Source organism: Epinephelus fuscoguttatus, linkage group LG9, assembly GCF_011397635.1.
Source record: "Epinephelus fuscoguttatus linkage group LG9, E.fuscoguttatus.final_Chr_v1".
Taxonomy (NCBI): domain Eukaryota; kingdom Metazoa; phylum Chordata; class Actinopteri; order Perciformes; family Serranidae; genus Epinephelus; species Epinephelus fuscoguttatus.
This window is the reverse complement of record NC_064760.1, coordinates 13,613,076-13,639,577: the sequence shown is the minus strand read 5'-3', so window position 1 is coordinate 13,639,577 and position 26,502 is coordinate 13,613,076. Positions and strand designations below refer to the sequence as shown.

The 26,502-nt window shown below is 40.4% G+C and overlaps 3 protein-coding genes across 3 annotated transcripts; all 3 read right to left on the bottom strand.

Annotated features, from left to right (window-relative positions):
* Nucleotides 1-5,533: 5,533 nt before the first annotated feature.
* Nucleotides 5,534-9,541, bottom strand: LOC125895060 (uncharacterized). The gene is made up of 6 exons (XM_049586826.1): nt 9,424-9,541; nt 8,843-9,172; nt 8,369-8,737; nt 7,736-7,882; nt 7,583-7,626; nt 5,534-7,492 (listed from the first exon to the last, which is right to left on the bottom strand). Exons 1-6 carry the CDS (start codon nt 9,470-9,472, stop codon nt 7,358-7,360), a joined length of 1,074 nt encoding a protein of 357 aa, XP_049442783.1. The 5' UTR covers nt 9,473-9,541; the 3' UTR covers nt 5,534-7,357.
* An 8,015-nt stretch (nt 9,542-17,556) lies between these two features.
* Nucleotides 17,557-21,063, bottom strand: LOC125895061 (signal-regulatory protein beta-2-like). The gene is made up of 6 exons (XM_049586827.1): nt 20,972-21,063; nt 20,549-20,875; nt 20,062-20,412; nt 19,257-19,394; nt 19,093-19,151; nt 17,557-19,010 (listed from the first exon to the last, which is right to left on the bottom strand). Exons 1-6 carry the CDS (start codon nt 21,012-21,014, stop codon nt 18,858-18,860), a joined length of 1,071 nt encoding a protein of 356 aa, XP_049442784.1. The 5' UTR covers nt 21,015-21,063; the 3' UTR covers nt 17,557-18,857.
* A 2,395-nt stretch (nt 21,064-23,458) lies between these two features.
* On the bottom strand, nt 23,459-26,111 carry LOC125895068 (signal-regulatory protein beta-2-like). The gene is made up of 6 exons (XM_049586860.1): nt 26,027-26,111; nt 25,604-25,930; nt 25,124-25,474; nt 24,542-24,688; nt 24,383-24,426; nt 23,459-24,292 (listed from the first exon to the last, which is right to left on the bottom strand). Exons 1-6 carry the CDS (start codon nt 26,067-26,069, stop codon nt 24,158-24,160), a joined length of 1,047 nt encoding a protein of 348 aa, XP_049442817.1. The 5' UTR covers nt 26,070-26,111; the 3' UTR covers nt 23,459-24,157.
* Nucleotides 26,112-26,502: the final 391 nt, after the last annotated feature.

Genomic DNA, 26,502 nt, shown 5'->3' with positions numbered 1-26,502 from the left:
TACAGAGTCACGCGAATTCGCCTCAAAAGTTCAATATTTTCAACTCGAGCGATGAGGCGTTGGACGCGAATTTCGCGTCTATCGCGTCCATCGCGTCGCGCTAAACGCGTCCATCGCGCCGCTCGGCGCGAATTCGCGTCTAATCGCGTCTTTGCATTGACTTTGTATGTAATCTTGACACGCGAATTTGCAAATTCGCGTCCAGTGTGAACGCACAGTTAAGATTCAATAACAACATGTTTTGGGTTAAAATAAGTACGTAATGTGACATAAATACGCCACACGAGTTACACAATTGACAGAGTGATGGAATTTATGAAACAATTAAACAACAATGACTTTTGGTTACACAGAGGACAGAAACAGCGGCCTCCTGGGTGAAAGTCTGTTTGACCCATCCATCTCACCTCCCACCTGCTGTACTCAGACTTTATATTTCATTAGTATTGCCTCAGATAGGTTTACACTGGAATTAGTTTAAAGCCCTGTGTGTCTTATAGACTCACCAAAGGGTGCCTTTGGGGTCATTGTCACATGCAGAGGGGTATGACAAAGGATCAGTATTTGATGATCTGGGAATGACAGTGGGCCGCTAAAACCTTTGTTTCAACAGCTGTTGTTTTTAGGATGGTGACACAGAGGCACGGACCTTTCTCTACAATGGAAGAGGAAGATTACGAGACGATAGTGGCAATGACAAGCGCTGACCTCTGTTTGGGTGGAATCCACTGATTGTCAAGAAAGTTCAGTTCTTTCTAATGTGAGAGAGCCATGACAATAAGTATTACATGGAGAGAGTAAAGTTGTGTGTTGTTTATTTACACTTTAAGGGAAATTTCAGTTTATTTCAACCCGTCTCCTATCGTCCTAAATTTGTTTCAAGTCACTAGTGACATAGAAATAATAGTTAGCCGTTAGCCTAGATACAGCCGTAGCGTCAGACCTGTTAAAATGTAATTGAATGGGCATCCTTTCAAGTGCAAAGTTAGTCCACTAAACAAGCTTTTTTTCCACAAAGACAGCCTCATATCGTTAGGATAAATGTCAGAGAACATATAGAAAACGACATGTAAACGTGTTGTCTTACCTTACCGGTGTGGTGCCATGTTTGTTGTTTACCATTTAGCTAAGGCTGCAACCGGTCCCACTCCTTGCAACAGAGGTATTCCTGTTCTGTGGGCATTGGGGTACAGCATTCACAGGTAACGTTACACCACCAATCTCCAGAGCTAAAGCCTTCCAGCAGCCATTCCTCCTCTGTCGTCCTCTAACGTTACCTGTTGTAACCTGTTGTAAGCTCTTCGTCAGTGTATTCTGGCTCAAATAAATAAGGGCGGCCATCGCCTCTCGATGTGGAAAGCCTATATACTAACATTCCACATTTAGGTGGTCTTCAGAGTTGTTGTCTTACCTTACGGTGTGTTTACCATTTACCTCTGCTTCCCAAAGCGCGGCCGAAATATTGCGAGAACAAGCAGCGATCTCATACCGTGCCTGAAATGTCGTGAGAACAAGCAGCAGCAGCTGCAAGGCAGAACCGGACAGTAGCCTGAAAGGTTCATTCATTTATTTTATGAAAGATTTACAGAATAATGGCTGACTTTTTGCCAGACTTCGACTTTGTGGAGGAGGAATTTGATTTTGCAGAGTTTGATGGCCACCCTTATTTATTTGAGCCAGAATACACTGACGAAGAGCTTCGTGAAATTGAAGAACGGAGGAGGAGGAGAGAGAGAGAGGCACAACAGGTAGAGGACGAGAGGGGAGGAATGGCTGCTGGAAGGCTTTAGCTCTGGAGATTGGTGGTGTAACGTTACCTGTGAATGCTGTGCCCCAGTGCCCACAGAACAGGAATGCCTCTGCTGCAAGGAAAGGGACCGGTTGCAGCCTTAGCTAAATGGTAAACAACAAACATGGCACCACACCGGTAAGGTATAACAACACGTTTACATGTCGTTTTCTATATGTTTTCTGACATTTATCCTAACGATATGAGGTGGTCTTTGTGGAAAAAAAGCTTGTTTAGTGGACTAACTTTGCACTTGAAAGGATGCCCGTTCAATTACGTTTTAACAGGTCTGACGCTACGGCTGTATCTAGGCTAACGGCTAACATGCTAACTATTATTTCTATGTTGCTAGTGACTTGAAACAAATTTAGGACGATAGGAGACGGGTTGAAATAAACCGAAATTTCCCTTTAAAGGGACATTGTGTAACATTTTCAGTTGTTTATTGGCAAAAATTGATGTATGCATTCATAAATATGTCATCACTGGTGTACTATTACCTCCACCAATAATCTGACTTATTTCGGATTTGCTTGTACATTGTGTGGGTAAGTCGTCTGTGGGGTTCCATAATGTTTCGTCATCTTGAGAATACATCTGCCAGCAAGGGACATACAGCCCCACCTTTGGCGTTTTCGTTGAGAGCCAGGCCAGCGCTGCGTGACTGAGGAGATGAAGGAGAGGAGCAAGAGGCGCTTCGCTACTACCCTGGCAAATTTGAAACAAAGTCCTACTCTTTGAACATAATGCAGGATCATGCATATGCAGTATCATGGGAGACAGAATCCTCGTCACCAAGAAAGCACAAATGGGAATAGAAAAGGCAACGTGACCAGTGAATTACAAAAAATGAGGGTCCACATCGGGGTAGCTTTTCCCAGGTGGAGAGAGCTGCTGAAGGAGAATGGTAATACAATCGTCGGTCACGTTACCTTTTTGACTCCCTTTGCGCCTTCTTGGCGACGAGGATTCCGTCTCCTAGGATGCTGCATAATACATGATCCTGCATTATGCTCAAAGAGTGGGACTTTGTTATGCTGCAGTAGTGCCAGGGTAGTAGCAGCGCTGGCCGCTAACAGCGGCTAACAGCTGTTAGCGGCGCAGTGTTGCGAGGAGAGAGATGAGGTGTGTGAGGCTGAGCCACTTGTCAGTTGTCAAAGGACAAGACGTGATTGGTTTGTTTCAATTTACACCCGCCACAACAGTCCTACGTAGGAGCCTGAATGAATACTCCATGAAGTATCGGATGACATGGTTTCATCAACGTTATCATAGCTTTTTGGTACACAGCGACTACCATTGTTGCAATACGCGTTTGAAACAGTGAGGCGCTAGAGTGCGCTATCTGTTTGAATGCAAGATATGATTTCAACGTTAGACGGGAGAAATTCCTACACACTGTGGCTTTAAGGTTGACATTATGGACTTGTTCCCTGAAACTATGGCAAATATTTTCCAGACATTTTCCACTCTACATTTACACCAACTGAGGAAAAGCTGTAACTATTCATAGGCAGTGATGAATAAAATAGTTATTTGTAAAAATGTATACATATGTATCAATGTGTGTGTGAATGTGTAATGTACAAAGTTTAAATAAAAACAGGATAACACCATAAAACTTACACCGTCATTTTTGAGAAAATGTTTGTTTGCATTGTAGAGTTATTCCTGTCAGCACAGGACTCAACGTCAGTGTTTAATATTAATCTGCTGCCACCCCGACCTGTTATATTATCATTACTGTTTTTATAACTAGTATTACAATAATTTGATATGTGTTGTGATTTGACAAAACCAGACGTTGCTAAAAAATAATTTTTTCTCTTTACATTGCTGCCATTTTGAATGTGGCCTTTTTACATTTTCAAAGTGGAATTACTAATTATTGTCATAATTTATTTCACAATAAAGTCTCACATAAATACTGTAGATAGAAATGCAGTTTTCTTGACCTGTCCATCACCCCCATTGCCTGCCCTATTGGGACTTTCCAGCACCTTATATTACATCATTACTGGCAGACTTTCAACTTGATAGTGTCCAGTGGCTTATCATACCGCCAAGACAGGTGCTGTCCCGCCACACTATGAACTAATGCTGCCCATCCGCCTATAAAACTGCTGCAACAGGAGCAATCTGGCCCACTGCCGGTGTATTTTAACACTGCAAAAGGTCATATCTAGCAAGGTTACTTATGTCGCCCGCCCAGCCGTGAGTCATATTGCCATGAAAGGTGGTTTTTGCCGTCAGGTGTCTGACGTCAAAATCACTGACAAAGTGGTCGTATTTGACGATTTCACAAAAAGGAACAGGTTGGATTATGTCTCAAATTGCCTTTTTTGGTATTACTTGTTGTATTTGTATCTGTTGTGTACTGTGAATGTACTGTCTATATTGTTTGTTGTCTAGAAGAGTTTTCCTGGTGGCAAATCGGTCTCCCCATTCAGGATTAGTAAAGTTTTCTAATCTAATAGTACAATTTACTTAGGTCCACTGGTGAAACCTGAAAAAAGCTTCTTGTATTCATCCTTCTTGCACCTCTAACCTCACTGCACATCCTGTTGAAGCCTGTAGTCAGGTCTGTTCTGAGTAAACAGCCTTGGTGGTTGGTCAAAGGCAGGAAAATGGCCCGCCACAGCTTTTGTCTATCATCGTAGCTTCTGCATGTCGCTTTGCATGTCGCTTTCAAGACACAAGTGCAGACTGCCTTTGTTAAAAGCTTTGAGACAAGAAAGAGAAAGCGGTCGGTCTCTACCAGTAGATATCATTTCAAAAAGACACATTGATAAAAAAAACAGAGTGTATGTGTAGAAACATAAGAAACTTTCTATTCCTTTATCTTTCATATATTATTGGTGAAGTCTAAGGTTGATGGACAACTATAACCCTGTCAACCTGGAAATGGTAAAGGCTCAGGCTGGGTTTAATGTTTACCCACTACAAGGATACTTAACTTGCCTTGCAAAATGACAGCAGACCAGTGGCCAGTTAATAAAGTTAAAAAAACAACAATATTTATAAATAATTAGCCTGGATTTCTGTTGGGAGGTCCAAGTGGTCATCCTTTGGCATTTATATATCAAGCTCTATATTTATGCTTTTTATGCACTCTTGCACCTTATTTACATTAAACGTACAAAAAACTCTTAGTGTGAATTAGACTATGGTCAGGGGCCAGATTTGGCCTACAGGCCAAGAGTTGAGTATCACTGCTAAATCACTGTACATTGTAAAATTCCAGTGGATAAATTATCATTGAATTACATAATATGATACAGAAGACAAGAGTTCCTGGAGTGAGTTAAATTAATCTATAAAATTTGCTCCAGGCAGCTTTCCTCTCAGACAAAAATGCTGTGTGTGAAAACAGCCACGCTCTGAATCACAGGCAGAAAAGAAAGTATAATGATCGTGAATCGAAAGTTATTTTTAAAGTAATCTTTATAAAGGGGACCTCACACCTAATTTGGGTGTAGGGCATGGAAGGATTACTGAATGGGTCCACTGGGCACAGGTGGCCCAAAGTGTTAATGTCAACCAAATTTCCAAATACTGACCATTAAGAGCTTCAAAATAACCACAAAGAAATGCAAAGCAACTCCAAAGAGACAGAAAAATCACAGTAAGATGAATTGTGACTACAAAGAAATGGTGTTTCATCCACATATGAAATGATTATTTTATTATCAAAATATGGTTATATGGTGCACTTATGTATTTTAAAGGAATGAGGGGAATAAATTCATTTGCTACTACTGGACTTGTTACCTTGTCTTGCAAAATCACACATGAAAACAGACTAATTCTGAAGAAAATAAAACAACAGCACCAAGCTCTTCTAATGCTATCTACAGGCTATTCTGCCACATTAAATGAGTGAGAATTGAATTAATGATTTCTTTTCCCCCCACTTAATACCATCAGTATTAATGGTTGGCTGTTACATATTGTGTTGCGTGGTTGTCACATACTGAAAAACAACTATTGACAGATTGTCATGCTGACATCAGCAGTGTGGCACAGGAAAAGACCACGTGTGATTTCTGCACTGACGTGGATCATTACAAAGATTTCCCAACAGTTTAAGTGGTCAAACAATATAAATAACAGGGGAAAAGTGACATTGATAAACTTTTACCACCTTTATTAAACCTAGAGACAGACTAAATATGGAGATTCCCTGCTTTGTGGTTTCTGTGTATTGATGAAAAGAGCTGCCTGGCTCTCTCTGCGTGGTCACAGACCTATAAGTTACTTTTTTGTTCTTTCACTATGACTGGAGCAGCATTTCCTGTCATATACATTTCATTAAACAGCACTGAATAACAGCAGCAGTTTCCTGCTGAGACTTAAATCACATAACCACATTACACATCAAGTTTCACCTACATTATATTTAGAATCACTATGCAGAGCTTTGATTTTAACAATGTTCATGTTAAAAGTAAGACTTAAGAAAGACTTAATATAACCTGGTTGACAAAGACACAAAGTGCAACAGCAGTGTGAAAGCAATAAAGACAGATGAAGGGAAGATGTTCACTCTCACTGTGCTCATCACGGTTTCACAAAATTCACCAAAGTCCAACATACATGAATGAAACAAAAAGCACTGCTTTTATTTAATCATCTAGTCTTACACATGACCACAAAACATTAAATTAAAAGTCCAATAAAAAGTAGGATTTTAATGGCATCTTGGGGTGAGGTTGCAACCACCTGAAACCTCTCCCGTGTGCCAAGCATGCAGGATAACTACGGTGGCTGACGTGAAAATGCAATAATGCGAATGGTCCGACCTAGATCCGGTGTTTTGGTTTGTCCATCCTGAGGCACAGTAGAAATAACATGACACACTCTGCAGAGGAGAACCCGCCCGTATGGAGGTATAAATGACCCATTCTAAGGTAACAAAAACGTAATGATGTTTAATATCAGGAGATTAAAAACTAATACATAGTTATTAATACTAAATTCTATCTATTTCGCTAAATCCTACATACTGGACTATTAAAATGTACATTATATGTAAAAAAAAAAAGAAAAAAAAGAAAAAAAAAATCACCTACATGTAATAGCCACATATAATAACAGCCTCTAGCTTTACAGATGATGCTGTACAGGTCATACAGAGCATTAATACAGCTGCTATGTAAAAATATACTTGAGTAATGAGTCCTGAGCAGAGACTGAAGTCACATTCCCTCAGTGTGTGTGTTGTAATCCAAGCTTCTCTTTTCTTTGTTGTTGTAGAAAGTCCAACTATGCGTACATGTTGCATTGCATTTAAGTTCCTTTGTGTTTATCCCACTGGCTCGCTAATCACTGTTGCTCTGCACTGGCAAAGTTTGGAGGGTTACATGTGAAATCTATTCCACTACAGGTTATTAAATACAAGCCCAAATATGTAATTTGTATGGTATTAGATTACTCAAACTAAGTTACATATTATGAATACTCTGAATTACTTAAATAAATACTGACAGATTGTCTTGCTGAGCTCATTTGCCTGGGTCTTACATTGCCATATGGTACTAAGTGATCTCAAACAGTCCAGTTAACCTGCTAATCCAACCCAAAAGCCTTGACAGCTGCGTAGATCCTCTCTCTCTCTGCTGCCTTTAAATCCCTCGGTCCACCACTGTCAGCTTTCATCACAGAGAAGACGACAGCAGAATAAGCCCATGTGTCTTCACCTGTCTGAGGAAATGTATCACAAATCATGTGAGATATGAGAGACACAAATACCAATAAAGAAGCATCATAACATTTTTGCTTAGTAGATCTTACCTTTAAATTCCTTTTTGCAAGATACTGCTGCAGGGAAACAGCAGCTATAATAAAAGATAAAAAGTATTATGCACTTATTTACAACAGCTATGCTACAACACTAATCCATGTTAGCATTTGCCAAATAACGTGATATGAGGTAACTTTTATTACCTTCATTATTGCAATAACCACACTTGTTCTTCTTGATGATGTAAATGAGGACAGCTATAACAATCACACTTATAGCCAGGACAGCACACAGGAGGAGCAGAATTACTCTGTCCTCCAGTAAAACAAAAACAGACCCTGAGCTGGCTCCTGAAACATTCAGAAGGAACACACAATAAATTAATAAATTAAGTAAAAGTAAATGAATATGCATTTAATGATCATGTATTTGCTTGATCATTTTAGGTGTTATTGGACTTCTGATCAAGACTATTTAATACTTAAAATATCAAAATTTCCTTTATAAACGCTGATCAAACTGACAATGTACAGCAAACCATTGTTCAAACCTGCAGAACTTCTTATCCTTTCCTTCCTATCACTGAGACAGGAATAAACCAAATATCTTCTAAAATGATGGGATCCATTTCAGAGAAATGTGCGTAAAATGAAGCCTTAGACATCTACATTTCCATTTCATGCAGCAACAAAAACATGTCTTAGGTTAGAACAAGGTGATAACAATATACAATATATTATGCTGTCAAACAGTGTGGACTAAGATGATTTTTCCAACCTTGAAACCACTTAAGGGGCATAAAGAGAGAAAACTAGGTCAACAGAATGATGAGTTACCTTCAATGTCCAGTTTTGTTCCATTTCCAAATAATATCTCTCCACATGTGGCCACAGCACAGTAATAAGTCCCGGCATCAGAGGAGCTGACATTCTTGGAGAAGTGATAAACACAACTATTTGGAGGAGAACGTGCATCAGGTTTCCTGTCACATTCATCAGGTCCATTTCCATCAGTGTAGATGATGTTTGGGTGAGATTTATGCGATCTGACTCCGAACCAGTGCACGCTGGTTTCACCTGGACAGGACTTCTTCTTAGAGTCAGAGAGGACTGAACACTGAAGGGTGACAGTCTCTCCCGGATGAACTAGATTAGATACTGCTGGCCACTGAACAACAGTATATCTCGACGTACTCTGAGTGTTTCCTACAAAATATAGTGCAAAATGTAAGAAGGTTGTCTATATTCTGTAGTTAAGGAGGCAAAGTTGGAACATCTACACACTACTGAAAATTCACAGACATTCATTACCTTTTAAAGACAAGTATGTGCTCCTCCACTCATCCTTACTCCAACTACTGACAGCACAGTGATACACAGCCTCATCTTCTTGGATCGTCTTTAAAATGGTCAGAGTGCTCATGGTTGTGGTATGGTTAACATTAAATCGCGAGGGAGGAAACCCTTGTTCAAACGTAGGAATTGCAGTGCCTTTCAGCAGTGTAGACATTAAGGTAAGCGTATCCCCAATACTCTGTTTGTACCACTTGGTTCGTGAGTTACTATACTCAGAATCATGGTAAATGCATGTGAAGGTCACGGGTTCACCAAGTTGAACTGTGGTCACTGGAATCAGTGCATCTGAATTGAAAGACAGAGCGAAAAAAACATCTTACTAAACATGATCCATATGCTTTTATACACACATTTATTTCTGTAACTACTGCTAGAAATATAAAGTTGGTTTGTTTCATTACATACAACTGTTCAGAGAAAGGTGGCCAGAATTAGCTTACTACAAATAAGTAAAAAAAAATATACTTGAAACAAAGTTTTCCCCCTACAAAACACTCAAATAATAAATTGTTTGGACAGAGTTAGAAAGTACTCACATCCCTGATGGAAAAGAAGAAGTGCAATCCATGAAAGGATCATCCACATGTCTCTTGTTGGGATCTTCGTAGGTTGTTTGAATAGTAAAGGTGATGATATAAGGTGATATGAGATGGTAGTGATGGGTCAGACTGTCACAGAAGGAGGTTTCAAAAGTACATTTCCTGTCACAATGCTCTTATGCAACTTCATGACTTCTGAGGTTTTGTGGTCTGTTTGAATAGAAGACAGCAATGCAGAAAAATATGAGCAGTTAGGTGGTGGAGTATTTTTCGTAGCTGTTTTCGGTTATTTCTACACTAAAGTTAGTTTTATAATGTATACGAAAACCAGACCAGGTATTCAGCTCTCTTTGGCTGGATCAAGGATGAAAATTTTGCCAGACTATCACAGGGCTGACACACTAAGACAAACAACAATTGACACTCACTTTCACACCTATAGCCAATTTAAATCAAGGGCGCAAAACACACCCTAGAATTACTGTAATCTCGCTGCTACAAAAATAAAGTCAGTTCAGGCCACTAAAGCAAAAAAAAGGCAAGAGAGTGCAGAGTTGGGCCCAAGACTATATTAACGTGTAGTGTTAGCCTACACTGTAGCTAATTAACTTCAGGGCTATTGCAACTGTTGTTTGGTCAATACTGCTTCAAAAGCCTTTTCACAACATGAAATATATATCATAATTCCTTCTCTAAAATCTTTTTTACATTGCTGTGAAAACATCAACAAATTTGTCCTCCATACATTTCACTAGATTACATGTGAACACATCATATGACCCTTACAATTTACCTTTGCTCAATGCTAATTTTTACTGAAGACAGCTTAAATGCATCATAATAGGCTGTTACTAAGTGCAACCTCTGTCAGCAGTTAGATCCAGCCACAAGCTGCCTACAGCCAACATGGACAAGCTCTCCTGCTGCTGATGTCAACACAGATTCATTGTCTGCAAAGTAGCATCGTCCAAAAGAGTTAATGATCAGCTGTCAAACCTTTGAGAACGGCAATCTGCCAATAAAGATTGGTGGCCAGTCTATCAGAGCGCCCATATCTGGGGGTGCTCTATATAAAATCCTTGCTTGTCCCAACCCTGGCTGCTTTAAGTAGAAATAGTGTATGGGGAGATTTTATAGCAGCGGTGCCAGGCAGAGACAGGCTAGCTTTTGCTAAATCAAAACAACTCATAGCCTAATCAGGCTAGTGTAAAATGTACATTATGCTGTATTGGTGAAGACTTAGAACTACCATTTGAGACCATAAACGGTGTTCACTGTGTAAATAAATCAAGTGAAAAGTAGGGTCATTTTCTCACAGACTTCCATATAATCGGATATCTTTTTGCAACTAGTGGAGTCGCCCCCTGCTGGTGATAAGAAAGAATGCAAGTTTAAGGCACGTCTGCATAAAGCCTAGTTCACATTACACAATTTTCACCGTGATTTTGACGTCGCAGAGGATCTTGAGAGCCACCTTGGGTCAGAGGGGAGTCAGCAGATAAGTCTGCCACAACGAGTCCTCATGTTTGAACAAGCCTACGAGCAAGTCGCCCCCTCGTCTGTGACTGGGACTGGATATCTGGCATGCTAGAAAACTGGAGAAGCATGACACGATTGACAAAAGAGCATCAGCCAGTGAGAGGCAGGATACGTCCCATGTCAGCACGCAGTTTCTCTCAAAAGATCTGGCAACACTGACAAGCCGGTAAGCACCAACAACAATGGCGGCGTCCACAGGATCACGGGGAGCACGTTGTGTTTGGACCCAGGCCCTGGAGGCAGATCTGATTCAATACTGGAAAGAATATCCATGCCTTTACAATGTGTCGTCTCCAAGTTTGGTGACGTCACCGCATTATCTGGGGCTCTGTCGGCGAGGGCTCTGTGGAGAAATCTTGTGGTGTGCACACACAGGTCCTAACGCAGTTGGTGAGACTCCTGCTGACAGAAACACACATCCCCAGGTATGAACACTCAAAAGATAACGATAGTCTCCGCGACGCAAAATCGGGGTGAAAATCAAGTATTGTGAATTAGCCTTAAGTTTCACTTTTTAGATCTGTAGCTAACCTTTTGGTCATGAACAAAAGTATTGTACAAATTAAAACTCTGACCTGATGAAGACGCTTGATTAAAAAATTAAGGCAGATCACCAAAGTTATAAGAGTTCATCTTGTTAGAACTATGAATGTCTATAAAATTTTGCTGCTCTCAAAAGAGTGGTCTTAACCCGCTTTCAGGAAGGAAATGGCTGTATGCATGAAGTAGGTAACTGGAAAAATGTACCTCTGTTTTCAGTTTTGTTTCTGAGAACTGAGCCGATAAATGTGACCAACAGACACATTACACCAACTAGCTTTCGTGTCAAAGGTGTCGCACATCCACTGACAGACAGTTCTGTGGTTGAACCGTCTAACCTTCAACACACAAACAGCATTAGATCTCTCTTAGATGTTGACTGACAGGTTCCTTTTCAAACTGTCTTAGTGTGGTTGCTTTGTCTGGACCTGAGCTAAAATGCCTCCGTTCTCAGCAGCCCAGATGAACTGGACCACAGCAGGACACTGCATCAGACATTTGTTAAAATACTGTCTCTGTATCAGTGGCGCCGGCAGTCGTAAGCCTGTACACACTGTGCATACATTTTTTTTTCAATAATTTATCATCCCATCTTGAAAATAAAATTGTGACAAAAGCAGCAGATTGTGTCTTTGGGTTATTTTTTACTGATGAATGTGCCTGAGATGCATTTTTTGCCTGTGTCCACTCACTATGACACAAATACATTTGGTGCACATGTCACGGGCCAGTGGTCAGAGTATGATAAACATTTCTGCTTCTCAATTGTAATGCTAGCAATATTGTGTTACTTATCTTGTGTGTTAGCAAGCAAAAGTGGTTAGAAATGAGCAAACAAAAGCAATTGAGCATTTTTCAGGCTTTTGAAATAAGAAAGCCAACAAACCTCAGCAGAGAAGAATATGCAGAGAGTAGCAGTACAAGCACCAAGTCTGCTAACGTTACTGCCGCTAGCATTAACGTTACAATGACAGAGACTAGCAGCTTTGCAAAGCCATGAGCTCTGGGAGGAATCTTCTGCTGCAGCTACCCTCATCAATGACTGCTGTGCAAGCTCAGAATACTTTGATGTCTTGTCTCAGGAGCAAAAATCCTCGGTATGTGTTACCTCAGCATCTCAGGATGACATTGGCAGTGTGAAAAGGTAGGAATACTACTTAATTTTCTCATCTGGCCCTTCTATTGTTTATTATAGCAGCTTGGTTTGGGCTTCAAGTTACATATTGTTGCTGTATATTTTTTATACCCAACTGCTGATGTTGTTGCTGTGATGCTGCTGCAAAATGAGGAGATCTGTTGTCTGCTAAATGGCTGTAAGTTTCTCTGGGCTATATTCAGTGTATACTATTGTATTCTATTATTTTGCTGGCTGTTGTCGTTGGATCTGTTGGCTTGTCTTTGAAATGCACGTGGTAGGCTAATCAGAGTTTTATGGTGGTGTTGTGTCGGTAACGTTAGTGTTAATCTCTTGCTCACTCACTGAGTAGACCGTGTATGTCAATGCGTGGGAAACTACATGTTAAAGGTACCCTACAAGTGGGCGGGTGGTTCCGGTGCCTACTATGAAATACAGTACAGGCCAAAAGTTTGGACACACCTTCTCATTCAATGCGTTTTCTTTATTTTCATGACTATTTACATTATAGATTCTCACTGAAGGCATCAAAACTATGAATGAACACATGTGGAGTTATGTACTTAACAAAAAAAGGTGAAATAACTGAAAACATGTTTTATATTCTAGTTTCTTCAAAATAGCCACCCTTTGCTCTGATTACTGCTTTGCACACTCTTGGCATTCTCTCCATGAGCTTCAAGAGGTAGTCACCTGAAATGGTTTTCCAACAGTCTTGAAGGAGTTCCCAGAGGTGTTTAGCACTTGTTGGCCTCTTTGCCTTCACTCTGCGGTCCAGCTCACCCCAAACCATCTCGATTGGGTTCAGGTCCGGTGACTGTGGAGGCCAGGTCATCTGCCGCAGCACTCCATCACTCTCCTTCTTGGTCAAATAGCCCTTACACAGCCTGGAGGTGTGTTTGGGGTCATTGTCCTGTTGAAAAATAAATGATCGTCCAACTAAACGCAAACCGGATGGGATGGCATGTCGCTGCAGGATGCTGTGGTAGCCATGCTGGTTCAGTGTGCCTTCAATTTTGAATAAATCCCCAACAGTGTCACCAGCAAAACACCCCACACCTCCTCCTCCTCCATGCTTCACAGTGGGAACCAGGCATGTGGAATCCATCCGTTCACCTTTTCTGCGTCTCACAAAGACACGGCGGTTGGAACCAAAGATCTCAAATTTGGACTCATCAGACCAAAGCACAGATTTCCACTGGTCTAATGTCCATTCCTTGTGTTTCTTGGCCCAAACAAATCTCTTCTGCTTGTTGCCTCTCCTTAGCAGTGGTTTCCTAGCAGCTATTTGACCATGAAGGCCTGATTCGCGCAGTCTCCTCTTAACAGTTGTTCTAGAGATGGGTCTGCTGCTAGAACTCTGTGTGGCATTCATCTGGTCTCTGATCTGAGCTGCTGTTAACTTGCGATTTCTGAGGCTGGTGACTCGGATGAACTTATCCTCAGAAGCAGAGGTGACTCTTGGTCTTCCTTTCCTGGGTCGGTCCTCATGTGTGCCAGTTTCGTTGTAGCGCTTGATGGTTTTTGCGACTCCACTTGGGGACACATTTAAAGTTTTTGCAATTTTCCGGACTGACTGGCCTTCATTTCTTAAAGTAATGATGGCCACTCGTTTTTCTTTAGTTAGCTGATTGGTTCTTGCCATAATATGAATTTTAGCAGTTGTCCAATAGGGCTGTCGGCTGTGTATTAACCTGACTTCTGCACAACACAACTGATGGTCCCAACCCCATTGATAAAGCAAGAAATTCCACTAATTAACCCTGATAAGGCACACCTGTGAAGTGGAAACCATTTCAGGTGACTACCTCTTGAAGCTCATGGAGAGAATGCCAAGAGTGTGCAAAGCAGTAATCAGAGCAAAGGGTGGCTATTTTGAAGAAACTAGAATATAAAACATGTTTTCAGTTATTTCACCTTTTTTTGTTAAGTACATAACTCCACATGTGTTCATTCATAGTTTTGATGCCTTCAGTGAGAATCTTCAATGTAAATAGTCATGAAAATAAAGAAAACGCATTGAATGAGAAGGTGTGTCCAAACTTTTGGCCTGTACTGTATGTATCCTATAAATATCCTGCTGGTGCCACTGCTCTGTATTAACTATTTCCTGACAAGCAACGTCATGTGGTTGTATCGTTGAATCTTGACTGCCAGCTCTTGGAGGCAGCAGGAGAAGCACTATGTTGTAGTTGCAGCAGATGTAATAGTGATCAATCTGGGGGGAAGGTTGGCCATAGAAAATGATTTTGACACAGGAGAGCACTGTTTGCTTCCTGTTTCCTCCCAACAGTGAATGTCTGTTTCTATGAACCATAATCATTCCCTAATCTTAAACTCCCTGTTCAGGCACAACTGCGTAGCCATCCACAGCTTCAACACCATCAAGTTTGCTGACTGCACGACAGTAATCGGCTGGATCACAATGACAATACAAAAAAAATGGTCAGAGCCCTGATGTCTTGAAGCTATGACCACGACCTCAATCTCAAAGTCAGCAAAACCCAGGCCCAGACACACCAAGTTGCACATGACCACTCCGCAAAGACTACAGCCAATGGCCAACCAGTGCATACGTTCTGTGTCTGCATGAGGAGATAACTCTCTACACCAGCAGGTGGCGATGAAATTGTCATTCAAAAAGAAAAAAAAAATAAAGTTGAAAGGGGACAGTGTGGGGCAACGGTGTGGGAAACACTGCCTACTAGAGCGACAGACACTCACCGACGGCCCAAGATTGGCTGAAGGCCGACCATTAGCTTGGTGTGTCAGGGCCTTAAGGAGCTGCTTTTGGAATAAAGGAAACAACAGGGAGAAGGACAAGCCCCGATCTTCGTCAATGGGACTACAGTGGTGAGGGTCAGCAGCTGCACGTTCTTGCGGTTTACGTCAGTAAGGTCTGGTCTCAGCACACCGACACCATCACAGAGACAGCACGACAATGGCTCTTCTTGCTCCAGAGGCTGAGGAGGTTCAATATAGACTTAAGGATATTCTGCAACTTCTACAGGCGCATCAAGACACCCACCGACTGCATCACCGCCTGGTACGATCACTATGGCGCTTTACCTTTAAACCATCACCTTACCCTTATACTGGGTTCACACTGGATGCCAAAGTGCCACAATTTTCTGTGGAGCGCTGCTCACTTCCTTTTGCCCACGGCGGCAGCACTGAGCTCCATGGCTGGCTCGCCATCTGCAGCTATAGTTTCAGCGTCTGGTCTATTTTTACCTGAGAGCTGTGAGCAAATCTGGCAAAGAAACGCACTGATGATCTATTGTAAACAATATAAAAGATATATAAATGACCTATCGATGATAAATGATAAAATATGCAAGCCATGCATGGCTGGAAATCAACTTTTTTGTCCACCCACCACTGGCTGGTGGATTCCAAAGTCTACAAGCCACTCACTAGATTACCATTGTTTTGGGGTTTTTTTGGCTGGTGGGTGAAGCAAAAACCAGAGGCCACTGAAAAGCTCCCAGTGTGGTGTGACACAGTGTGGTAGACGGAAAAAAAAGCTGGAACGTAGCCCAGCTGCACCCTGTGGACATTTTCACATTCCTCCCTCACAGACAAGATGGTGGCGAAGGTAATAAAAATGGAGATTTATTCATATCGTGCCTTACTTTAATGGATTATATCATATCGGGTATAGACGTATAGACTTAATCTGCAGATGCTCCGCTCCAAAATGAGGCCAAACTTATCCAGGGATGTCAGTTTTTAAGGCACAATGAAGGCCAAAATGTCGCCTGCAGCAGACAGTAATGCTTGTTATTTCTATCTGAGCTGAATTCTGGAAAACTTACGAGGAGTCAAATAAAATACCGTATATAACGGTACAAAACAGTCAATTAAACACGCATTTCAGCAATTATGAATCACCGCAATCCAGAGAAGTCCTTTAGCATACAGTCCTAAGTGTATACAAACTAGGAGTTTGCAAGATTATCTACAGACAGATACACAAACTCTCTCACACACACACACACAGACACACACACACACGACCAAAAGTGTGGGACCCCTTGCTGCTCACTGGTCTGACTGATACATTACCTTTCTATGGTTTAGATTAGAGGACTTGTTGGGCACGTCGTCCTGCCGTTAGGGGACTTGATGAAAATATGAGTCATTTTTTGAAGGCAGTATGAACTGGCCTCTTTTGTGGTTTAGGAATGAGAAATCAATTGACACACCTGAGTTTGACTAAACCATACAAAACAGATCTGGTGTGAAAGCCGCTGTGGCTATTGTAGAAATTATAGTGGCTTTTGCAGTAGAGGAAGAAGTTCACGAACACCACAAGACCACAGTGTGAAAATATTCTCTTACAAGTAAAAGTCCTGCATTCAAAACTGCACTTAGTCAAAGAAAATGCAGAATTGCCCATTTTAGAAAATATGCTTCACATTATATCCTTAAATTATAACTTTTGATGCATTAATGTGTATTTATTTTCATTGTATATCCTTGATGTCCGTTTTTCTGTGTGTCAGGTTTAAAATACTCTATATGTTTAAGTTTTAAACCATAGGGACCATAGACAGTAGAGAATAGTTGTTTTCATATGTTTAACAATCACCAAAGATAAAATGGTGGTAAATTAGCATCTGGAGTCAACCAGTACATTCCAATATTTTCTTAAATGTTTCTAAAAACTCTTGAAATATAGTTATATTTCCAACAGCATAAATGTACTCACATATTTGTTAAATCTACACCAAACAGTTCTCAACTATGATTGATGGGATCATCTTACCTTGACTATTAAAAGTTTTATATTTCTTATGTTTAAACCGAACATTTCTTTAACTTCATACTCTACATACAATGTACTGAAAGACTTGAGACTGTAGCTCTATACACTATAACTTGATTCTTTAATCCTGTTTGTTAGTTATTCGTCCAAGAATGTTCTCATTTTGCTTTTTGTAACAGAGGAAGCTTTAATATAAAATTTCCACTTAATAGCTTAAAGTTTTTACTCACATTTAACACTGAACTTGCCAAAAAAAACAAAAAAACATCAGTAGGCCTATCATAGATACATTACATCATCATTGATCTAAACTATAAGATAAAACAGAAATAAAATAAAAGTCAAAAGATATAAAGATCTGGTCTACATGTGCTGTAAGAGAAAACATTTGCCACATAACATGTTGCTATTATCTCCACATGGAGGACAATTCAAGGATTAAACAAACATCAGTTAGGACCTTTGTGTTCATTTACCGTAGCAATCTGCAGGCACCTCATCATAATCCTAATCACAATGCATCAGCATTCTTGATCACTGTATTATTGTCCTCAACGTGTGACTACTTTCTACTTTGCTAAAACACAGCATACTGTATTGGATGTGAACCATAATTAAACAGATTAATTTGCTTGCATACAGTCTGGTTCTTTTCCAGGTTTCTTTTCCATTCAACTTAACAGAAGCCAAAATGCTTCCATACCCTGGCTTTTATAACAGAGAGTGACATTCGGATTGTATCCACACTATTTATGCTGGCTTAGTGTCCATTGTTTACAAACTGTAATATTTCACCAGAAATATGAAATTACTACGTACTATTGAATGGGAGATGGTCTGCAGCCTTTTTATTTTAAAAAGTTAACTGCATTAATTAATTAATTAATTAATTAATTAATTAAAGAATTAATTAATATGAAAACACCTTACAGTCTCCTGTCTGTATGAGAGTAACAAAGCAAAGGGACAGTGGCTTGCTCCCATGTGTTGTTTTAATATCTCCAGTGGCAGAGAGAAGCCTCTCCGCTGCACATTAGCTCCAGGAAAAGCCAAGATGCTGAAGGGGCCGGGAGTTTTATATGTGCAATGCTGCAGCATGTGTTGGTCAGCAAGTCTTGTTTGTTTACATGCTGATCGCTGCTCTGCTCCATTACCGCCAACTTACAACTACTTCACGTTTGCCTCGCAAATATAATTATTTAGACATTAAACAAACTTGCAACCACTGCCTTCTGTGAAAGTTAATTGCACATTAACTCTAGCGTGTCTGCACTGTAGACTGTCTGGCTCCTGCACTGCTCTTGTGGTAGAGCTCTGCCTCTTTCATTCCATCAACATCACGTTATTAATAAACATTTGAATAATCAATTGAAATTTGTGAATTGATGCCAAATCGTCCACATCTGCATTGTGATGCACCTGAGAATCGACTTTTTTCTCCCACCCCTAGTGTACATTTCGCTGTTCCTTTTTTAAGACCCTGACATCAGTGTAGATGCTCTCTTCCTCAACTGCAGTGGCATCTTTTTTTTTACTCCTGCCACTCCGATTCACTCTGGTGAAGTTTGGCACTGAATAAACCAATGAGTCTTCATCTGCCTGTAGAAACAGAAAGCATTATTGGATGGGAGCTGTCAACAGAAATGTACAAAAAAAAAAAAAAAATCTTTAACTGACTTACCTGCTGACTTTGTTGATCATCTGTGGTTGTTGCAGCATTTGTTTGCAGGACAGGAGCAGCTGGATTATAATGGGACAAACCATGAATAACATGCAGCATGTAAGGATTCACAGGATTTCATTTTATTTTGAAAATGAATGATAGAATGAAGTGAGTTTTATTACCATTACAACAATTGCACTTCTTTGTCTTGATGGTGTAAATCAGAAAGGCTATAACACACAAACTTATAGCCAAAGCAGCACACGACAGACACAGAACTGTTTTGACTGTGTGACAATCACCAGGCGACATGTTGGAGGCTGAAATATTAAGAACAAAAACAAATCGCAAAGGTAACAAGGGTTATAAGTGTGGCATTAAAAGCTCTCGAAGTCTTCCTAAGCTTGAAAAGTTTTTGTCACACACAGCAAATATCTCCTCACGATCTGCTAGCTACATGTCGTCTGAATATGCTGTGAAAAAGTCTGGTCTCTGTAGGCAGCCCAGGCTCCGCAAATGGCAACAAAAACATTTTGGTCCAGGCAGTGCGAAACCAGCAAAAGCAAGCACACACACATGAACGCGGTGCCCATGTCTCATGGTCTTGTGCAAGTGCGCACATGTGAACGTGGTGCCCAGAGAGGCAGTTAGAGCTACAGGCTACAATGAGGCTAAAAATGGAGTTCAAACGACGTTTTTCCAAACAACTTTTTATGTCGGGGCTTCAGGACACTTGGATCATTATGGACGAGCAGTGTGGAGATTTTCTGTGGTTTCAATTATGTGTTTTTGGACGTTTGAATCTGGGGCACCATAAGCCTCCATTAGGTGGAGTTTTGTTGCTACCTCCTCTCCCCTTAGATCTCTTAAAGTGTTGTGAGGACTCTAAAACTTCACTTGCCTTTAATCTTTAATGCTTCCTCTTGGTAAGATTGTACGTATCATATATTGACTTCTAATAGATTAAATATGCAAAATGCTTGTTACCTTGAATGTCCAGTTTTGTACCATTTCCAAATAATATCTCTCCACATGTGGCCACAGCACAGTAATAAGTCCCGGCATCAGAGGAGCTGACGTTCTTAGAGAAGCTGTAGATACATTTCTGTGGAGATCCAGCGTCAGGACTCTTCTCACACTCACTGTTTCCATGAGCATAAAAGACGTTGGGATGAGATTCATGAGATCCAGCTTTGAACCAGAACACAGTGTGATCTCCGGGACATGTTTTGTTATAGGAGTCAGAGAGGACTGAACACTGCAGAGTCACTGAGTCTCCTGGACGGACTGGATCAGATGGTAGGTCTTGAGTGACGGCAGTGATATCAGGTTCAGGTCCTGGGAAATGACACAATATTTTCGTATTTCGTAGAATGTGTGTTAAGTAGTCAACTGCTTATTCAAGATAACTGTTCCAAACTGAAGTTGGATAGTGAATGTTTGCTATCAGCAAAGTGTATACTGCTTCACTTACCGTTGACTCTCAGTAAGGTTTTATTCAGAAATGTCGTCTTTAGTTCAACCACTTGTTGGCAGTAGTATAATGCAGCATCACTCAACTCTGTCTGGGTAATATGTAGAACAAATATTCCAGGCTCCTGTTTGGTTGTAATGCGAGGAGCCTTATTAACAATTGCACTATCAAAAGTATAAGTTGCTCCTAAGATTTCAGGGACGTTTCCAGGTACAACTCTCATCCAAAGTAAGACACCTGCTAATCCAGACTGGCGGCTACATGTCAGAGTCACATCTTCTCCAACACAAACAGTCTTTGTCACAAAGCCTTGGTCGTCTGTGCATCCTGAAGAACAAATTCAATACGATATATTTACCATAAGACGGTGCCAATAACTGAAACATAACAGAAGTGAAACTGAATTTTTTTATGCATACTTACGCCCGATTGTGAACACGAGAACTGCACAAAATATGATCAGCATTTTAAGGCAAATCCACTTGAGACAACTGTTAATTGAGGTCGAACTGCAGGACGATTAATGTTAATGTGACTCACTTGGCAGGAAACAGTGAAATGGGAGGGAGAAGTTCCAAAACAATCTGATTGGTCTGTCATGTTGGTTTGAAGTGTACCACCACAGTGAAAATGTTCTCAACCAATGTCTAGGTAAATGACAACCCCAGCAGTGTGGTTTTGACATTGTGTGTCATGAAAACACATGAATCATGGCTATAATTAGCAAACACACAAGTGTGGTATGAAAAAAAAAAACAAAAGCAAAGTTTTAATCCTCTCGCTAGAAGATAACTTTAACCTGAATAGCCATTCATTTTAAGTCAAGTTATTAGCAGAGGAACTTCTGCTGTTACTCTTTTCTGTGGTATAAATGACCAGATAAATATCACCCCTAAAAATGTTATCAAAACAATTAATAAAAATATGTTTCCATGTGGTGTCATGATGTGTGTGTTTTCATTTTTGGTTTTCTCAATGTTCCTAAACACTGTCAAAGTACACAGAGACCAAATAACCCACTGAAATGTGGTATTACTGAGACTTCACACTTCTGATGCACCTCAGACCTTAACACAACACAACCAGCCTGTCATGTCAATTAATAAGTTTCATTGCAACAGAAAAGGAAACTGAAACTGTGTCCTCCTTCAGAGTAGAAGGTAGGGCAGACATTCTGAAACACAGAGAATGAGCTTTGTATTAATTATGAGACAGGTTACATCATGAAGACTTGCCAATTTGTTGGTTGTGCACTGAAGGTCAAACAAGTTTAAAGTTCAGACTCAGAGCACAGTGGCAGGGTGAGAAATCCAAGCGGCCCACAATATTCAAGTTAGGCTGAAAATGTGTCAACGAGATCTGACTGGAACTGGAACACTGTAAATCTGTAGTTTTGAGTTAATGTGAGGGCGTTGCCATCTTCATAAAAATACTAATGGCCCCGAGGTTCAGAACAAAGTCTGAGCAGGTAAAGAAAGGCTCGCACACTGCAGCGCTCCTCTTCAGTGCAAAGTCTGGACAAGGGTCTTACTCCCTTTAGTTGGGACTAAATGTAAAATATTTAATACTCATGGTGAACATACAGGCTGCACAGTTTAACTCACAGAGGGGTGGAGTCAGTAAAATACATATTACTTATATACTCTGTTAAATCAACTTCTTCTGCTTTATTTAATAATTTCCTGAGTAAATTGGTGATCTGTACTTGTATGTACAACTCTGCATCTCTATATTGATTGATAGCTACTTGTTGGCCTTCTGACTTGGCAGAATATGTGTATTCTTCTGTCAATGCAATATTAACACACAAACATCCCTCCATCTTTACTCTGCTGCCATCTTCTGGCAGATTCATTCACAATCTAAATGTTGACTACTTCAGTTTTGATTTATGGGAAGCCTTGGCTCAAGTGGGCTGTGAACATGCCTATCATTTCAGTACATTTATGCTCAAATAATGGGAGTTGGGGATTTCTTTTTATTTCATTTTATTTATAAGGACAACACACATTAATCAACATTTCTGTAAATGTGCCAGTTAGCCAGCTGGCTATTTTCAACTGCTGTTCTTTGACATGATGTTTTGAAACCAATAAAAGGATACCATTCATTCATTCATTTTCCATAACCGCTGATTCTGTTTTTCTGGCTTCAAGAAATCCTCTTGCTGTGAGGCAACAATGCTAAACACCACACCACCGTGCCACCCAAAGGACAAAGACGGCATAAAGACATAAAGACAGCATTAACTACGGCAAACAGAAATTCTCAAGATAGAACATAAGCCCTGCAAGGCAACAAGCAACAGCAGAGCATCAGTACAATACAATAACACAACAACAAACAGCATGTCATATTAACTTGGGTGAGAGAGTCACACTGACGCTATTCAGCTATTTACACCCATCCTTTCAGTGCCTTATCATGGATCTCAGTGAGTGCTGTGATTGGCTAGTAGTCATCACATTGACCCATCAAGGCTGGAGGCGTTTAGGGTTAGGGCAAGTAAGTCATGATTAGGACTAGTACTGGTCAAACTCTTATTCTCTGAGTTTAAAGTGGTAAATTACAAAAAACTTACACATGTACTGCCAAAATGTCAGGTGACCTAGTGTAAGGCTCAGCTCAGTCTACAGAGGTAGTAAGACACGTTGGGGTCTGTCACAGGACTTTGTACAGGAGACTGGTGTTCGAGTCTCGTGTGAGTCAAAATTGGGTTATTTTTAGATTTTATTGACTTATTTTTGAAATTTTAGGATATGTAAAGCTGCTGAATGTTAACTGTAAATAAACTGAGCGGCTGAATAAACCATTACTGATCATGTCATATTTTGACGTTGCAAGGGCACCAAGGAATATACAACTGCAGTGTGAATAGAATTGTTGGCTATGGAAACCTGGGTGTATATAACATCTGCTGTTGTGAGATGCTGAAAAGTTTTTTTTTTTGGGGACATTTAGTATGACAGCATAATGAGAACCAACGGCTCAGTTTCCCTGTCAGTGTCTTAATATAGCAAACTGCACACTGTTGTGCTGTGGGTGCTGACCTATTCAGGGACAGTTTTTGTCGAAGCTTGGATTGAGCACTACAAGTATCTGTCTTTCCATACCCCTGTTGACTCTGCAGTTCCTTTCTGGACACTGTGCTTTTACAGAGGTTCTGTGACTTAATATTGCTGCCACCTTTTGGCGGGAATCAGATGCTAAATTTAACAAATCCAGAATGAAGGCAGAAGGTTCATTTAGCCTCACGAATCAGTCGCTACTTGTCCATTGTAGAGTTTTCAAAGCAACTGACAGGAGTAAATATAGGGCGACAAAAGTTCAGCTCAAAATGGCAGTGCTGCACGGCTCACAGCCAGCTGAAGCATTCCAGTTCAAGCCAATGCAATCAAACAGATTTGGATGCTGATGCCTGTTCCTAGTTAACGTCGTTACCTCCTGTAACCTCCTGTAACCTCATGTAACCTCCATGTTGATAGCCATGTTCAGGCAATCCTGGCGAAGCCTCTGAATCATCTCAATGTCCCATACAGCCCCTTTCAACAGAGTAACATCATCTTTCACATATGGTACTAAGTGATCTCAAACAGTCCAGTTAACCTGCTAATCCAACCCAAAAGCCTTGACAGCTGCGTAGATCCTCTCCCTCTCTGCTGCCTTTAAATCCCTCGGTCCACCACTGTCAGCTTTCATCACAGAGAAGACGACAGCAGAATAAGCCCATGTGTCTTCACCTGTCTGAGGAAATGTATCACAAATCATGTGAGATATGAGAGACACAAATACCAATAAAGAAGCATCATAACATTTTTGCTTAATGGATCTTACCTTTAAATTCCTTTTTGCAAGATACTGCTGCAGGGAAACAGCAGCTATAATAAAAGAGAAAAATAAGTATGAATGCACCTGTTTATCACAGTTATGCTACAACACTAATCATGTTAGCATTTGACAAATAACATGATATAATGAGGTAACTTCTATTACCTTCATTATTGCAATAACCACACTTGTTCTTCTTGATGATGTAAATGAGGACAGCTATAACAATCACACTTATAGCCAGGACAGCACACAGGAGGAGCAGAATTATTCTGTCCTCCAGTAAAACATCAATAGACCCTGAGCTGGCTCCTGAAACATTCAGAAGGAACACATAATGACATTAAGTAAAAGTAAATGAACATATTTTATGTAATGAACATGTATTTGCTTGATCATTTTGGGTTTTAAACACTTAGACATCAAAATTTCCTTTATAAACTCCGATCAAACTGACAAACCTGCAGAACTTTATATCCTTTCCTTCCTATCACTGAGACAGGAAGAAACCAAATATCTTCTAAAATGATGGGATCCATTTCAGAGAAATGTGCGTAAAATGAAGCCTTAGACATCTACATTTCCATTTCATGCAGCAACAAAAACATGTCTTAGGTTAGAACAGGCTGATAGAGATATACAATATATTATGCTGTCAAACAGTGTGGACTAAGATGATTTTTCCAACCCTGGAACCATTTAAGGGGCATAAAGAGAGAAAACTGGGTCAACAGAATGATGAGTTACCTTCAATGTCCAGTTTTGTTCCATTTCCAAATAATATCTCTCCACATGTGGCCACAGCACAGTAATAGGTCCCGGCATCAGAGGAGCTGACGTTCTTAGAGAAGCTGTAGATACATTTCTGTGGAGATCCGGCTTCAGGACTCTTCTCACACTCACTGTTTCCATGAGCATAAAAGACACTGGGATGAGATTCATGAGATCCAGCTTTGAACCAGAACACACTGTGATCTCCGGGACATGTTTTGGTGTCAGAGTCAGAGAGGACTGAACACTGCAGAGTCACTGAGTCTCCTGGACGGACTGGATCAGATGGTAGGTCTTGAGTGATGGCAGTGATATCAGGTTCTGGTCCTGGAAAATGACACAATATTTTCGAAGAATGTTTGGTAAGTAGTCAACTGCTTATTCAAGATAATTGTTCCAAACTGAAGTTGGAAAATGAATGTTTGCTATCAGCAAAGTGTATACTGCTTCACTTACCGTTGACTCTCAGTAAGGTTTTATTCAGAAATGTCGTCTTTAGTTCAATCACTTGTTGGCAGTAGTAACATGCAGCATCACTCAGCTCTGTCTGGGTAATATGTAGAACAAATATTCCAGGCTCCTGTTTGGTTGTAATGCGAGGAGCCTTATTAGCAACTGCACTATCAAAAGTATAAGTTGCTCCTAATATTTCAGGGAAGTTTCCAGGTACAACTCTCATCCAAAGTAAGACACCTGCTAATCCAGACTGGCGGCTACATGTCAGAGTCACATCTTCTCCAACACAAACAGTCTTTGTCACAAAGCCTTGGTCGTCTGTGCACCCTGAAGAACAAGTTGAATACGACACATTTACCATAAGACGGTGCCAATAACTGAAACATAACAGAAGTGAAACTGAATTTTTTTATGCATACTTACGCCCGATTGTGAACACGAGAGCTGCACAAAATATGATCAGCATTTTAAGGCAAATCCACTTGAGACAACTGTTAATTGAGGTCGAACTGCAGGACGATTAATGTTAATGTGACTCACTTGGCAGGAAACAGTGAAATGGGAGGGAGAAGTTCCAAAACAATCTGATTGGTCTGTCATCATGTTGGTTTGAAGTGTACCACCACAGTGAAAATGTTCTAAACAAATTTCTTAGTAAATGACCACCCCAGCAGTGTGGTTTTGACATTGTGTGTCATGAAAACACATGAATCATGGCTATAATTAGCAAACACACAAGTGTGGTATGAAAAAAAAAAAAAAAAGAAGAAGCAATGTTTCAATCTTCTCGCTAGAAGATAACTTTAACCTGAATAGCCATTCATTTTAAGTCAAGTTACTAGGAGAGGAACTTCTGCTGTTACTCTTTTCTGTGGTATAAATGACCAGATAAATATCAC

Coding starts and splice junctions, on each gene's coding strand:
- LOC125895061 (XM_049586827.1), bottom strand. CDS start 21,014: ATGCTGATCATATTTTGTGCAGTTCTCGTGTTCACAATCGGGC. Junction 20,413..20,548: donor AACCTTACTGAGAGTCAACG/GTAAGTGAAGCA, acceptor GTCATTTCCCAG/GACCTGAACCTGATATCACT. Junction 19,152..19,256: donor GAAGTGCAATTGTTGTAATG/GTAATAAAACTC, acceptor ATTATAATCCAG/CTGCTCCTGTCCTGCAAACA.
- LOC125895068 (XM_049586860.1), bottom strand. CDS start 26,069: ATGCTGATCATATTTTGTGCAGCTCTCGTGTTCACAATCGGGC. Junction 25,931..26,026: donor TCTCGTGTTCACAATCGGGC/GTAAGTATGCAT, acceptor CTTGTTCTTCAG/GGTGCACAGACGACCAAGGC. Junction 24,293..24,382: donor TTGCAAAAAGGAATTTAAAG/GTAAGATCCATT, acceptor ACATTTCCTCAG/ACAGGTGAAGACACATGGGC.
- LOC125895060 (XM_049586826.1), bottom strand. CDS start 9,472: ATGTGGATGATCCTTTCATGGATTGCACTTCTTCTTTTCCATCAGGGA. Junction 7,883..8,368: donor AACAAAACTGGACATTGAAG/GTAACTCATCAT, acceptor TGAATGTTTCAG/GAGCCAGCTCAGGGTCTGTT. Junction 7,627..7,735: donor TGGTTATTGCAATAATGAAG/GTAATAAAAGTT, acceptor CTTTTATTATAG/CTGCTGTTTCCCTGCAGCAG.